This window comes from Phalaenopsis equestris, unplaced genomic scaffold (genome assembly GCF_001263595.1).
Source record: "Phalaenopsis equestris unplaced genomic scaffold, ASM126359v1 Scaffold000422, whole genome shotgun sequence".
In the NCBI taxonomy this organism is placed as follows: Eukaryota; Viridiplantae; Streptophyta; class Magnoliopsida; order Asparagales; family Orchidaceae; genus Phalaenopsis; species Phalaenopsis equestris.
The window spans coordinates 357856-374541 of NW_018164863.1; the positions used below are offsets into that span (position 1 = coordinate 357856).

The window sequence follows — 16686 nt, forward strand, 5'->3', positions numbered from 1 at the left end:
AGAATGTCGATTCAGCTTAGCGGGTTAGGTTTGGGTCCAACTGGAAATTAACCAGACCTGAATTGAGTCAACCCTAACCCGACCCAAATAATAAATGGGTTGAAAGACTCAACCCAGAACCAACTCGACCCAAACACGGTTAACACGAACCCAATCCATTTAACCTACTAGCACAATTTTTTATTAAAAATTTTACCTCTAACATTTAACAAGTAAAAATAGGCAAATTAAAAAAAAAATGTTTATATATGACAATCAATGGCATAAAAGTTAATATTACAACAAAATTTTCACGTTATTCGGGTAATGTTCAGGTTTTTGGGTTCAACCCGAACCTGACCAGAAATTTTTACATGTTGAATTTTCAAACCCATGCCCCACTCAAAAAATATTTCCCTTACCTGAAATTTTCGAGTCAAGTTCGAGTCGTGTTGGCGTGTCAGATCACTTTTTGACACATTTACTTAATTCTAGTGTTTTCTTTTTGCTTGTGTATAAAAGTATACACATGTTTTTTTTTTTTTGTTTATATTTTTAGAGTAATTTACCTTATTAGTGATTTTTTGTGTGTGATTATAAATCCATCACACTTTTGCCTTTGTTACGCATGTGATTAACTAATGCAATTTGCATAAGGCTTTTGGTTTGAGTCTTATGATTTTTATTAATCTACTATCAAAATTCATGGTTGTCATCACCATGGATAGGCCACGTTGAGGCTTACAGGAGGGTCGTGTCACCATTGTCAGTGGAGTCCTTATCTAAACATGCCTTAAGGGAGGACTCGCACAGTACTCCTTGCTCATTTTCGGGGGGTCAATCTACCTTGGTTTGACCTATAGCCTATGAATATCTACTACTTATAAGGTGATTTAAATTTTGCTCCAACGTTGAGGGTATAAATGATGAACAAACTCGTTCGAGTTGAATATAAAATTAGTCGGACCAGCTTGTGACCCTGTTAGCTCGTGCTGATAAGCTTTTGCTTGTCTCGACTATGATGTACAAGAGGCTTCCCGAATAAGACTAGTCGAGTGTTTTTCCTGGAAAGAGAAGCATTATTGTTTGAAGTGTCTCAAATAATATCAGTAACAATAAATATAGTAAATGAGAATACATTTCATAATGACTAGAAGAAAATATATCATTCGCTTTATGGCTTCCCCTATTGTTGTTGTGATAATGCTTCCTCCCAAGGTCTATAAATAGAGCAAAGGGGGGTCCCGCGAAACTTACTCGAAATATATTCAATTAAAAATGTTCTTGTTGAGTGAGAAGCACGCAAATAAAGAAGATGTCGTCAGAGGAGCTTGTGATAGTTGAGGAAATAAGGCACCGCAGTCAATCCGATGTAACCCTCTTATTAGTTGATATCCAAACTAGGGAGTCATTTGCTTTTTGAAACAGAACATATCGGGCTGTTTGGATTCATCAGGATTAAAGCTACCTTTGAGGTCGTCAGAGGTCTCTTACCCGGCTGAGGATAGATGTGGGAACCCGTTACCTGTTTAGCAAGTATCTTCTTTCAGTGTGCCACGTATAAATAAGAAAGAGGAAGAAAAAACTCTTATTAACGCTAAGTTAAATGCTATTCTAATCAAGTCACACACACACACACACACACACACACACACACACAAAAGTGTGATTGTATCATCAATTTTTAGGGATAGAATATCTTAAGATCATCCTCTCTCAACGCCTAAGAAATTTCTTTGTCAAGATATGCAATTAGCTTGAATGCCTGAACCAACTTTCTTTTCATAATATAAGGCCCAGTCCATGAAGAAACAAAGTTTTCAAACTGCATGATTGCGAGTTGAGATGCAAACCCTTTTTCGAACCAAATCGTCTGTTTTGAATTTTCATTCCTTGACTTGTGATTGTAACATCTTGAGGCCCTATTGACTTCAATTTATTGTAATGCAGATTGATCTCAAAGTTCTTCCAAAAGATCAAGCAAATTGCATAGGCTCTTATTGTTGAGCCATATCCCACTCGTTTAACTCTCGCTCCTCAAAGCTCGAGCCGACCATTGAGTATGTACTCAGTATTCCACTTGATGTACTGCTTCAATGTCATGTGATAGAATGAAACGAGTATGTCCATTAGAAGTAAAGGGTGTAGTGTGTAACACTCATAAGATATAGGGTACGATTTCAACCCATTGTACTTTTGTTCCTTTTATCTTTTTCCTTAAAAAATCTAAGTTGAGTTTGTTGGCAGCTTCTACTTGATCATTCATATTTGGATGATGTACTGAGATGTACTTAAGTTGTATTCATTGCTCGTTGCAAAAGTTCTTGACATATTTATCAATAAATTGAGTTTGTTATAAATAATGATCATAAGGGATAGTTTGAATTGACATATGATGTCAATCCATATGGAATTGTGAACTACTTTGGCAGTGATTATTGTTAGAGACTTGGCTTCAATCCATTGGAAAAGTAGTCAATCATTACAATAACAAAATTTTGTTGCCCTTTGACTAGAGGAAAGGGATCATGGAGATTCATCCCCCATATTATGAAAGGTCGGGGGCTTGTGAGTAGCTCAAGCTTATGAGAGGGTTACAATTGCATGTAAGTGAAACTCTGACAGTGTTCACATCTTTGTGCGAATTTTTATAAGTCTTTTCTTAGAGTTGGCCAATAGTAACCATGTCAAAGGATTCAGTTGACCAGAGTATTTACTGAATAGTTTTCACATTCTCCTACATGAACTTGCTAAAGGATCACTATTGTTTCATCCTCCTTGACACGTTTTAATAAAGTAGCAGATATTGACTTTATAAACAATTTATTGTCAATAATGAAGTATTGTGCTGCTTTTGATCTGAATTTCCAAGAATTTGTCACTCTTGATAGAATTAGGCATGTGATCATATATGCATTTATGGGATCGACCCAACTCGAAACAAAAATTGGCTCAGTATTCAATACTTCAAGCTCCTCAATAGCCGGTTGTTCTAGTGTCATATGTCATTTAGATTCTAAATGTTCACTCTTAGAGAGGATTTCATTAAATTGATTTTCTTACCTCAGAATGTGCTCAATTCAGAAGTATTTTAGCTTTTTTATTTCGACTTTGGCTTTTGACAAATATATTCGTAGGGCATTGTCTCATACTTCGAATACCCTGTTTATTTGATTATCTACTAAATGTGAGTCTGATTTGACAAGGAGGTATTTCACTCTAATTGCTAACGAAAAGCACAGTCAGACAATTAACGTTTCATACTCGGCTTGATTATTCGTAGCATCAAAATTAATATTGAATGATGAGATATAAGTCCTCGAAGACTATATAAAATCATACATACTCATTTTATCAGGGCTTTTAAGGCTCTGTCCAAGTAATGTGCCTAGCTTATCTGTGACATTAATTTCATCATGGTTAATCATTTTGAAAAATTTGCCAGAAAATCGGCGACTACCTGAGCTTTGATCGTCCTTCAGTAAAAAATATCGAACTCGCTTATTCAGCTGACCACTTCAGTAATCTTCAAGAATAGTTAAGACATGATAAAACCGACTTGAGCAGACGACATGTGATTGCATTCATGATCTGTGTTTGAAAGTAAGGACGTAGTTTCCTTACTGAAATAATGAGAGCCAATGCAAGTTTCTCCATGATTGTGTATCTCAATTTGGCTCCACGTAAAACTTTACTCATATAATAGATTGAAAATTATTTCTTGTTCTTCTCGCGGACCAAAACTGAGTTGACTGTTTTTTTTTTCCCGAGTCCAAGATAAATGAAAAGCATTTTTCCTGATTTTGGACAATACAACAGGAGAGGTGAAGCTAATAGTTCCCTTCAACTATTTGAATGTTAGGTTTCATTCTTCCGTCCATGTAAACTATGTAGATTTCTTCATGATTTTAAAGAAAGAGGAGCAGCAATCACCTAAATTTGAAATGAAGCCATTCAAGTCTGTGATGTGACCAATTAGTGCTTATAACTCTTTAAGATTCCTTAGTGGAGATATTCAAGTTGGCTTGAACTTTTTTAGAATTCGCTCTGATTCTTTAGAGTGTAAGCAGATATCTGAAGAATTTTCCTAAGCTTACTCTGAAGAACATTTGAGAGGATAGAGTTTGAGGTTAAACCGTCTTCTAGCGTAATAAAACTAGTCTTCTTAGCGCCGACGGGATGCATTTTAGTTTGATAACATCCTGAGAAGGCATCTAGAAAGCTCATGACTGAATGACCGACAATAAAGTCTACCAAAGTGTCAATTCATAATGTCCTTCATTTGTTGTTTGCTTCGAGGACCATCACTATGTTTGCTAGCCAATCAAGACATTGAACTTCATGGATGAAATCAGCCTCTAGGAGCTATTGAACTTCTTGTCGGATAGGTTCAACCAAAGCAGTGGCTACAACTCACATCTTTTCTTAATGGGTCTCGCTTTGGGAATGAGATTGACCTGGTGGCAAGCAATGTTGATATCGACTACAGTCATCTCATCTGTGGTCCATGCAAGATGTAGTGATGATGTCTCAGAGTCAACTACTCTTTATGCTCATGACTCAGATTAGAGCTTATTCGGAACATTCACATTCAAAGATAAGTACTACTTTGGTGGTCTTAACATTTTCCAATCTAATCCCTTTGTGTACACCAAGCTTAAGAATGTTCTTTAGCACGTTCATACAAAAGTCCTAAAGTAGGAGTGAGTGGAGCATACGTCATGTTCATCATCTCGAAAACTTTTTCGAAGAGGGTGTTGACAAGACTCGCAACATTGACTAGAATACTAATGATTTAATGATTTTCGATTACTGTAGTGATTGCATGGTTGAAACGATTTTTGTCTTTCGGTAGGTCAGCTCACTTTAATGTTATCAGCAGATGAATATGAGTAGCGGCCTTAACCAATTTGGTGGAATGAATGTATCCTCTTTTTATTTGTTTCAAACTTGAACCTCTTAGGGATTCAGGTCCATCCTCGTCGAAAATGACGGGTACAACAATGATGATATGCACAATCGTGGCAAGAAATGATTTGTTAGAAGCAGTCTCGATGGGTGCCTTTTCTTATCTCTGGGTGTGAGCTTCTGGCAAGACGAATTCTTTTAACTTTCTTTATTATATTAACTATTTGATCAAGTTTAGAAGGACAACATTCATCAATATCATCCTCATGATCATGATGATAATCATAATATTTGTCAGCACTGCGCTAAAAATTCCCAGAAACTACCAGCTTTCATTGGTGAGAATCTCTTAAAGAAAATTTTAATTTGCATGATTCTATGATCTTAACCATCGACACTCATAAGTGAGTGATTCCTAGCACGGAGGGATGAGATACCACTTGCCTCCTTTTCCGACCTTTTTGTGATAAGCCTTTAATAGGGTACCTTTGGTTGTTGTTGTTTTCAAGAATGTCTTCCAAGGGAGCTTCGATGGTCCCTTTGCACAAATAGGTGACAGGGCCCCACATGTTTGTGCAATTCTCTTTTTTTGGAATCCTTGGTCTCATTTTCTAGTGCCAAAGGTGTTCAGGAAAGAGTTGTATTCTTCGAATGAAATATGTTCATTGGCCAACTCTAAAAGTTCAGCCAAAGTTTTGAGCTTTTGTATGCCAAGTGTGTATTTGAATGGCCCTTCGCATAGACCCTGTGTGAGTGTTGCATGGGTGATAGAAGGCTCAAGATCCCTGACCATGAGCATATCATGTTGAAAACTAGTGATAAAACTCAATTATTCGAATGAAGCTTGTCAGATCTTTAATAAAGCTTCAGAATTTTTTTGCGGCTTCATAACATTGAAATTTGAGCTACAACATCTACTTGAATTCGTTGAAGGAGGTGAAGACTCCTACCGTCAAATTATTGAATCTGCACAAAGTCGATTCTTTGAGTGTTGTGAGGAATAAATGATTCTTAAGGGTGTCGCTTATTTGTAACAAGCTGACTGCTGATTCAAAAGAGGACATGTAATCAGTATGATCAGTCCTCCCTTTGTAAAAATCCAGAGAATGGATTTCAAACCCCCTGAGGGATTATGCCTTAATAATTTTTTCTACAAAATGCATTTTTCAACAATCTTCTCTTTCTTTTTTCTCCATCATTTGAGGACTCGGTTGTCTTTTCTCCAGGGGAATATGCCACATCATTATCATCATCATCTTCTGATATTGGAGTCAAGGCTCTCCTCATTCTGGTTCCAAGTAGCTCATCCCTTGGTGATGTCTTCGTTATCCTTTTTTTCGCACCACACGATCCCGTTTGATTTCTCAAATAGCTCTAAAAATGAGTTTTGGACATTTATTGTATTGCTTTTTTATATCTTTTTATTCATTTTTCTCTGAATTTGTTCATCTGTTGCACCAAGAATTCTCTAGCGCAATCTATCATTATTCTTCGCTTCTCTTTTTACCAAAAGAACTCGTACTAATTTTTGGGATATAAGATCATGTGTAATTTGTGAACTCATACAATTTGAAAGAGACCTTGTGAAAGAAATGAGAAGTTGAAAGATATTTTAGAGAGAGAGAGAGAGAGCTAGCGTTAGTGTCCCCCCTGCTCTTTCCATTTTTGTTTCTTATTTATACATGATAGAGTATATATACCTGCATAGAAGTCTAAAGAAGAAATAAAATGCTATATCATAGGATGTACTATATAAATCCTTGATAGACTCGTCGTTGATAAGATCTTGGATCAATGTCAAGCGATCAATAAATGGATATGCATGTGGTGATGGACTAAAGTTCTCTTCCTTCTACCTGATAAAATTATTCATCGAACTTTGTGTTGTAGCCAAGTGGCTATTGACAAGCGTGGTAGCAAGTCAATTAGTACAAGTGAGCTTGGAAGAACTCTCGAAATGTGAGCGAGCTTCAATGGATGAACTCCTCCCATGAAGGCTGACTAGCTTCAGAGGTACTTAATGGGTTCTCCTAGCGATAAGAAACTGTAGATGTTCACCTCTAAAGGTACAGCTAATTAGTACTATTAACATGATCATAATCAGATCATTAAATATATGGTCAGTGAGCTTGACCCATAAAGCCCATAATTAAATAGTTGAGTTTTTCTTTTGCTTAAGAAAACTCATTTTTTTTATGTACACATCCTATCAAGCTAATTGTTAGAAATCAAGAAAAAGCTTTTACGATGTAGTTAAAATATTACAAATCCGAGACAAATTTTATAAGTGGGGTTGTAACCACCAATCAAAATTATATATATATGAAAAATACCTACTCCAAATAGTTGACCCCGTAACATGCGGGTTGAAAAATTGTGGGGGCTGATGATCATACGTTAAACAGATAATTAGTAAACAAAATTTCCCACTAACTAATTGCGACAATCAGGATTATTTTAGCTTCCTACCGCAGATTGCATACAACAACACCGACGAGAAACGAGAGGCGATGAAAAAAAGCACGGCATGACACCGACAGCCAAACTAACAAGCAATAAAGCATGATGTAGCCTACAGATTTCACGTGGACAGCTGGGCAATGTGGGGACGATCATTTCTTTTTTATTTCTTTCCAGCTCATCAGCAGACATTAAAATTTTCCAAGCTGCTTATCGTTAAGGATTTCATTCAGTGATATAATATGCATGAAGAAATATAGGATAGATCAGGTTAAGCTCATCGCAGACAATGGAATATAAATGAAAATAGTGAAAGTTTTGGCACCGCTTGAGCTCAGCTCAACATGAAAGTAATTAGGTCAAAACCTTCATTAGCTAAGCATGAGGTGAATTAAGTTCTTGATAAATCATTATTCATAGCCTTAACAGCCCAAATTAAAGGCTGCTTGGGGTCAGTTTGGGGCAATTTTTTAAAAGATTTGATTATAACTTTGTTGGCATTAAGCATTTATGATGAGAAGAAATTTTTTAAAAATGGATCCTTTGAAGTGTGACAGGTGTAAGAAAATTTTAAAAATAAAAAAAAACAAAGATATGCTTAGAATGAGAAATAAAAAAATTTGTTTTTCTTTTAACAATTTTACAACTAATTCTAAGAAAACTAAAGCTGCTCCAAACAAACCCTTAGCCTACTTATATGATTACGAATTAAATTTTATTTCAAGAAACAATTATGTTAAAAAGTGTAAAATAGTCAACGTAAGCTTACCAATTATGGTAGAATATAATAAAAATAAAATAACAAATCAACTCTAAAGATCATGTACAATATAGCTGCAGTTAGTTTCAGAAGAGGCGAAGCTCAATGTAAACTAAAGATTCATTCCAGATCAAAGAAACAAAAAAACTAAAAGAATCTGAACCTGGAAATTTAAGAAGAAATGTGTCATACTGTTGCTCAGGGGGTGATGTTGCACTCCCTGAGATAAACCTGATCAAAATCCACATATTTAAACCAATAATTACGGTATTTGGGAATGACAATCTCTAACCAAGGCTTCAGATTTCCATTGAAGTGGATGACCGCTGCTCGTTCAATATCTCTTTGGTTCACATTAGGGTTATAACCGAGGCCAAGCACATGCCAAAACCGGTCCAATGTGAATGTTCGCTTCCAAAATGTAATCAGACCAGGAGGAAGAGTTCCCAACTTCCACATGGTTCTATCTTGGTTCTGCAAATATAAGTTTTTTAATGTTCAGTCCCCAAATAACAAGGAAACACCATCACAAGCAATAACGGAAATAAAATGGAGGTCTAGGAAGAAAATGTACTAACCAGTCTCTGCCAATAATGATAGATTTCTGTTATATTTTGTTTCCTCCACTCAGCTAAATCAAACACGTTCATACCATAAGCCCATCCACAAGCACGAGGATCAAAGTTCTTAGCAATCATAGGATTTGAGAAGTTGAGATACCTATCAAACCTATGAAAGCTCTCTCCACATGTCTCTACCGCACCATTAACCTTTCCTTTCATATCAATCGCCCAAAGTTTCGTCAAATCCTTCTGCACCACAATATCATCATCCAAAAACACAACTTTCTGGAGCTTAGGGAAGATTTCCGGAAGGTAAAATCTCAAGTGATTAAGAATCGATAGGTATTTTGGGTTGCGGTATTTTAGGTTTGGATCAGAGTTACCACGATGAGTCTTGAAGTAATAATCAATCATGTTCTGAGAATGAAGCTGTTTTAGAACAGGACTGTAGCTTGCGTTTAGCCAAGTGAACTCCTCAACACTCTGAATTTGAATAGTAGCATTTTTTGGTGGATTGGCTAAGAACCACATCTTCATAGCAGCATAATTCAGCCTATCAGTTACAATGTGAAAAACATGATCCCCAGAGTTCTGCGAGTTAGAGGAAATTAAGAATGATGGTAAATATAATCCTACACCAAAACTGATAGTGGTTTCAAAAGCTCACCTTGGCGTTAACCACAGTGGAATTCACCACAACTGCAGCTGCTAATATGTTATCAGAGAAAAGTGCATAATGGTAGAGATCAGGGTTTTCAAGTTTCTCTTGATTTGGAAAGTTCTGCTGGCTTGGATCTAAAGAGTAGAACTCAATCGAAAGCCTCAAGGGAAGGCAGTGTAAGCCTTTGGGTAGGGCTTTTGCTGCAAGCTGGTTAAGAAACATAGCCTGCTTCCTATGAGCTCGTAGCTGTTCTTCAGTGGACTGAAGCATTGCACGAAGCTTCTTCACAATAGCAGAACAATCATCTTGGGACTGTCTGCCCTTCACCAGGACCTGCTCCAATGCCCTCGACTTCTCATGAGCACTAAAACACACACATTCAAACAGAATATATTTAAAGAAACACACTAATAAAGGGCATAATAGATTAATGAATGCTTAAATTTAGAGCATGTACTTCTTTGATAGTTCTGAGTCCTTGGTAGCTTCACCGAGTGCTCGCTGCAGTTCCCTTACCCGAACCCGAAGCTCCCTAATTAAATGTGGATTGCTTCTTGTTGATGCAAGACCTTGATAAACTCGTGCCCTTATTAGTTGATCTTTAAGTTGACGAACCATAGCATCAGATGTTGTTGGCTTAGCAGTTTGCTTATCTGTGATTGCCGACTGATGATTCTGAAGCTCAGTTTTTGCAGCCAGCTTGTTTATTCTGTCGTTTTTCTTTATCTGTCAAGAAAATTCAAATCAAAATGGTGATAAAACTCTACACAAGTGAAGAAACCTGCCCTGCAATAAAAACTTCTCCAATAACATTGAAAAGGTAATTAGATCAACTGGTGAAAGATCACCATGTTCAAAGCTCCCTCCTCTTAATAATTCATGAGGAAAATCAAAGTTGAATCATCAAAACAGCATGCCAAAGGAAAGACTATCAATAAATATGAAGTTTTCTTGAAAAAGTGGAAGTATTCATTTCAGAGAAAGGAACAACACATATCAATAAACCCGAGAAACAATATTGTGACATCAAGAATCAAAACTATCAATTAAAAGAAAAAATTTCATAGTTCTTGCATGGGCAATTATAAAAACCAAACCAATATCTGCTGTTGCGGATTGAATAAGAAAGCCTTGATTAAGTTTTTTTCAGAATTAAAACAATTGTCAAATTAGTCACCATATTACCGGCTCTCCTAAAGTAGGGGTTGAGTTCTTTGTCTTCTTAGTAGCATCCTCTCTTTTCCCATCTTCCAATTGGGGTTTTTGAAAATCATCAAAATGGTTCTCTTTCTCAGTTACAGATTTGATCACACCCTCCTCAGCAGCTGACAACACTCGGGACTTGTGCTCTGGAAAGTTGAGAAATGGCGAACATAACATTAAACTCCGAAGACCATAATCACGCACTTTTTTTTTTTTTTTTTGAGAAATTCTTATCCCCGATACTTATCCCCTAATAATTTTACATAGAGAAGACAACTAAAAGATAATTTCAAGAAACAAAGGGGAAAGTAAAACCCTACCTCCAATGTTCGTCCCCGCCAGTCCATTAGCTGAGATCAGATTACTGGAATTATCAGAGAAAATTAAACCAATAGGTTCTCTAAGCGCATCTGAAAGTTCCTGTATTAGATTTCAACCAAAACGTTATTAATTTTCCATAATTCAGAAAAGAATAAAGAAACTACTAAATAAATAAAAAATCAAAACGAACACTACCTGATGGACAGCATTTAGTCTCGCTGGTTCGTTCCTCACATTCTGTGCGCAGATCCATAGAAAATATTAAAAAAATGAAGAGATAACCAGTATGGTTTGGCTAACAAAGGCGAAAATGACAAATCAAGTGCGAGAAAATTAAAATCTGTGTCAACTCTTTTTTCTTTTACCGGATTTGAGATTTCTTCCTCGAAATCATTCTTCCCTGAAACCCAAAAACAAGAACAACAAATCATAAAAACAGCAATAAGATCCCCACTCATCAAAGCATCGAAGGGCCAGTTTTCGCCCATTCATTTGCAAGTGAAGAATTAACTCACAAACGGAATTGGAGAAAGTAGCGAGACGATCGGTGTAAAGGACGATCGGTGCGAGGACTGTGAGGCAGAGAAGAAGCAGGACAGGCTTCCTGCTCACCATCCTTATCCCCACCGGAAACTATTCATTACCTAGCAGCTCTTCGCCGGAAAGCCGCCTGCCATAGCTAAAATCTTTATCCAGTACGTAAACCAGCCGATGGAAACCGCTAATCGTCTATCCAAGAAAAATCGAGGTCCAAGCAAAGTAGCCTGCGATGAGGGCAATTCTGGATTTCTCTCTCCTTCTCGCCCCTTATCCCTCTCTTTAATGAAAACTCAAGAAACCCTTATTTTGGCATCTAGGGTTTTTTTTTTCCGGTCGACACGTCAGCTTAAGATTTGATTCAATGTTAATTCAATTATAGTATATTTTACATGAATTTGATTTTTTTATTACATTATATTAGTGAAAATATTTGATCTTAAATTAATGACTCAAAATCCATCCAACCAATTTATATAAATAATCATATCATTTTGGGATAATTACATACATAGCACACAAAACATTGCTATTTACAAATCAAGCATCAAAGTGATTTTTTGAAGTATAAATTCGATACATTTATGTGTGCAACGATTCATTGTGAATTTGATAAAAATGAAAAATAAATATTAGGATTTTATCATGACTTTTGATGTTTAAGTGAGAATTTTGAAAAATGGATGACAGTGAATGCTTAATTTATACGTAGCAATGTTTCAGGTGTCTTGTATGTAATCACCCCTACAATTTTTTATTCAATACAACTCATTCTACCCAAAATAGCACGAAGTTTTTCCAATAGCAATCAAGTCAATTTAATTTTGATTTGGAGTGATTTGACGCAACTCAAATATGACCCAAGTAATAATATGATATATAATCTCACTTGAAAAGAGATTAATAATAACTAGTGAATCAAATTCAAATCATTTGATGATATAATTGATCACATGAAGTTTGTATGTCACAGTGGTCGGAATCTGAAGCTACATGAGTTGTGAGTCTCGTAGAACGATTTGGGGTGTGTTAATATATGTTGTACCGAATGATATATTGCTCTGATAGGTGGTTCAGCGAAGGCTTTTTGAAAAACGGTCAAAATACAACATACTCAAATAGATAAATTTTAGGTCATGGCCACCGCACCATATCCCCAAACGGATCATCTCTCTCTCTCTCTCTCTTAGATTTAGTAATTTGCTGAAATAACACAAAAACAAATATAATTGATGTTCAAAACTTGTATGACGAATTTGATAACATTCTTAAATGTTGTTATTTTTCTACAAAAAAGTGAGAGTATATATAATGGGATCAGCGGAGAGCAGCTGACTCTGGCCGACAGCCCACTGCCTAAGCTATCTAACCTCTAATTCTTCAATAATTTACGATTAAATAGCTCATAAGCCTCGAAAAAAAAAAAAACAGAGGATCAATCTTCTAACGAGGTCCAATAAAAATTAAGACAATATAATACATTTTTATTTAAAGAAAATTACTAATTATTTATGGATTCCATAAAAAAAAATTGTTATAAATTATTATATATGCACTTTTTTGGCTGTCAAATATTTATCTTTAGAAATTATTCTTAGCTTAAACAAGTGAAATTAGTAATTCATCAGCTGGGGACTCCTACGCATTATATTAGCTCATACTCCATGGCCCATATGCTTTGCCTACGCTGAAAATAATCTATTGGTTTTGCTGCACGACGCCAGCTATGCTCTTTTTTGTAATTGTAAGTTTAGGCCGTTTGGGACCGGCCATTTTAGTTTTTTTTTTTTTTTAATTATTATTTATTTTATTTTATTTATGATTTGATTTGTTTAGTTTTTCTGTCTTTTAGTTCTGTTGATTAGGAATAATTTCTTAGCTTTTTTATTTTCGAATTGTTTGGGTTGTGGTTTCTTTTTGCTCGCTTATTTTTTTGTTAAATGTTTTGAAGAAGATTGATTGATTGTTAAATATAGACGTTAATTTGGTGATATTTGTGGTGGATTAATATTTTGGATCGACTGTTGCTTGACTTATGGAGTGGTTGATGTAGGAGCTAGAGGTTCACTTCTAGAGTTATTTGTCACGGATAAAAGGTCTCACATCGGCTAGATATAGGACCGAAAAATAGTATTTAAATCTTGGGTTGCCAACTACCTCAAAGAGCTCTTTTGGGAGGTGACAAGTAGTATTAGAGCAGATTGTTGTTTGTCAGGTGTGTGGACTCTCCATGATCCAGTGGGAGCCTCGGTGGAGCCAATTCATGACAAGAGCGTAACGTGATTGAGTGAAAAAGAATGTAACAGCAAAAAATCCCACATGGGATAGATGTAGGGCCGAAAAGCAATATTTATATTTTGGGCTGCCCGCCACCCCTAAAAGTACTTTTGGGAGATAACATATTACTTTTTTTATTTAGATTTTTTTTAAGGGGTAACTTTTGTTTCACTTTATTGATATCTGTCAAATTTTTTTTTTTTTTTTTAGTGTTGTGCTGCAAGAGTTTTTATATATTTATTTTCTTTTTTAATAAACTTTGACCTTCATTTCATTTAAATGAATTTAAAAAAAAAACTTCTTGAAATATTAGATTGAAATATGATTACTTTTAAAAATATTCAAATTAAAAGATTATTTTCAAAAATATGTTAATTATTATTTTTTAATAAAAAAATCACATTATATAAATATAATTTTAAAAATAAAAAATAAAATTAAACCTAAAAATTTTCTTTAGCATCTACATTGGTGAATGGGGGGTAGAGCTATCAAAAAGATCGTTGTTCAAGAAATGTTCGTGTTCGACTCGAACGAGGCAAACATGAACATTTTTTTTTTTCGTTCGGTTTATAAACAAACCAAACACAAACAGTCATTTAATCGATCGAGTTCGAATTGTTATTGTTCAAAATATAAAATAATTTAAAATAATTAGATATAAAAAATATATCATTTAATTATATACTAAAAAATCTATCATATTTTACAAAATTAAATCATATAAATTATAATATATAATAAATTATTAATAATAATATATTAATATTAGATGTATAAATATTATATATTTATATAATATAAGTTATATCATTAATATAATATATTAATATACTATATATATATATAATTGTATCTATATATATATATATATATATATAAAAGAAAACCACCCTAAGCTACTTTTCCCCAAGTGGCATTCCCTTCCCTTCTTGAAAGCTTTAGATTACGGCCGCGTCCTCTTCTTCTGATTCTTCTCCTTCTCCTTTCAAAATCGTGAAAAGCTTTTGTCCATGAGAACTTAGGTTTTGTCGTTTGTGTTTGTTCTTTAATCTCTACTTCTATTTGTCTTCGATAAAGTTTATTTGTCCTCGACAAGTCGGCGACTCGGTGTTGGATCGACTACTTCGTATTCTCGCTTGGTTGTTCAATATTCTTGCTTGGTTGCTTGTATGGTTACCGAGGTGTCATATTTGAGTATCATTTCTTTAATATTTCATATTTAACTTCAGGCTCGCCTCTTAGCTTTAATTTTTTTATATTTCTTTTATATTTACTTAGTTTTTTTTTTTAGTAAAACCTAGTTTTTGAAGTATTTGAGAGTGAAATCTCGCATACTTCCTCTAAATCTGATTTTTTTTATGAATGAGATGTGATATTATGGTTTTGTTGTGAGCTAGATTTTGACTATTGTGTATTTGTGTTGTGATTCATATAGGTTTAAGCATTAATTTCATATAAGTTTAATTTAAACAAAATTCAAATAATTTGAACAATACAAACAAATTTGTAAGATTTCAAATAATTTGAATATTTCAAATATATTTCAAATAAATCAAACTGAATATGAATAATAAATTTATAAATGATTTCAAATACAAATCTATTTCAAACACATTTAATATCAAACAGTAGAACAACAACAATCGTTCAAATGTCTAGTTCGTTTACACACCTAAACTTTTCGGAAACAGCTCGAATCTGCCTCTCATGTCACGCGCCGCACCAAATAAGCTGCAACAGGCCCTAAATAACGCGTTCAGGCAATGCGAACCAAACCACGGATCAGAGTAGCAACAAGGAATTATTGTGCGCGTCCGCCGCCGCCTCGCAATTTTTTCTCTGGTTACCCCTCACACGGCTTCGCTGGTGCCTATCTTAGGGCAGATCCAAGTTAGATCTACACATTCCGCATCCACGTTATGCTTGCAGTCGAAGCCCAAGAAATCCTAGGGCCGATCCAAGTCCTCATCATAGATAAGCTTCAAGTGATAAACAATTCCTTGGTCTCCTTTCGGCTCCCTTTCTCTATATCCGTTGCTGCAGATAGCCTCTTCGACAATTATTGGCTTCATTTTGTTTTTATTGCCGATGCATCAATTTGCCACCTCTGTTATGAATCTGCTCGTCCTTGCATTTCTAGTGTAAAAGTTCTAGCTCAGCCATAAATATTCTTATGGCTAAAGACAATGATTCCATTTTGTTGTGAGAGAAACACTACATTGTGCTGTTTCCGTTTTGAGTAAAAGCATAAATTGTTGTTGCATGTTGTGAGCTGTTGAATAATTTTAGTTAAAGAATTGAGAGCAGAACTAGTAGAATATAAGAGGTTGAATCAAAGGTAATAGGATTGGAAGAATTGCATTACCAACAGTCGAGTTGAGTAAGAGATAAAGGAGTCATGCATAGTTGGGTGGGGGATGAGGGTGCCCATGAGGTGGCTGATGAGGATAATGCTGGTATAAAATTTCTCTAAATAATTTTATGTTTTTTGGAAGATTTACTTTCATACCGCTCAATTCTCATGTGTTGTGAGATATGTACTTCCTGGCATAGAAATGAGACGAAAAAGGACACAAACACAAGCAAAACGTTTACGTGGTTCGATCCAACTGGATCTACGTCCACGGAAGGGAATCAATCAAATAGTTCACTAAGGCAAAAGAAATGGAGAATACATAGCTTATACATAGAGATGAGCCCTCATCTTCCTTCTATGACCTCCCTCTCAAGCGACACCTTACAAGGCCTCAAGATGCTCTCCTCCTCTCTAGCTCTCTAGCTATTCTCTCCTCCTTTGTGGTAGCTTAAGATCTCTTCCTTTTTTCTCTCCTAAGCCTCACACCCTTAAGACCTCTTCCCTTGCTCTCCTAGGCCTCACACCCTCTCTATTTATAGAAGCAAGAGAGTGGTTGGTGGGAGGTAGGTGAGCGGTAGGTGAGCGGTAGGTGAACGGTATGTGAGATGTGGTAGGTGAGCGGTACCACATTACAAAAGTGCCCTTTTACCTTAGTTCA

General features: G+C 35.4%; 1 protein-coding gene across 2 annotated transcripts; it reads right to left on the reverse strand.

Annotated features, from left to right (window-relative positions):
* Positions 1 to 1131: 1131 nt before the first annotated feature.
* Positions 1132 to 11666, reverse strand: LOC110027290 (probable galacturonosyltransferase 4). Of its 2 annotated transcripts, XM_020728646.1 has the most exons (10): positions 11371 to 11666; positions 11221 to 11255; positions 11051 to 11092; positions 10855 to 10954; positions 10517 to 10680; positions 9789 to 10057; positions 9338 to 9695; positions 8686 to 9261; positions 8271 to 8581; positions 1132 to 1504 (listed from the first exon to the last, which is right to left on the reverse strand). In XM_020728646.1, the coding sequence occupies exons 1-9, from the start codon at positions 11468 to 11470 to the stop codon at positions 8306 to 8308; spliced, it is 1920 nt and encodes a 639-aa protein (XP_020584305.1). In that variant the 5' UTR covers positions 11471 to 11666; the 3' UTR covers positions 1132 to 1504; positions 8271 to 8305. The 2 variants fall into 2 exon arrangements, with proteins under 2 accessions (XP_020584305.1, XP_020584304.1); XM_020728645.1 differs by lacking the exon at positions 1132 to 1504 and having other exon boundaries at positions 8133 to 8581.
* Positions 11667 to 16686: the final 5020 nt, after the last annotated feature.

Excerpts from the sequence above, each read along its gene's own strand:
- LOC110027290 (XM_020728646.1), bottom strand. The coding sequence starts at position 11,470 with ATGGTGAGCAGGAAGCCTGTCCTGCTTCTTCTCTGCCTCACAGTCCTC. Across the intron at positions 10,681-10,854 it reads GGCGGGGACGAACATTGGAG|AGCACAAGTCCCGAGTGTTG; the intron begins GTAGGGTTTTAC and ends TCAACTTTCCAG. Across the intron at positions 9,696-9,788 it reads GACTCAGAACTATCAAAGAA|TGCTCATGAGAAGTCGAGGG; the intron begins GTACATGCTCTA and ends TGTGTGTTTTAG.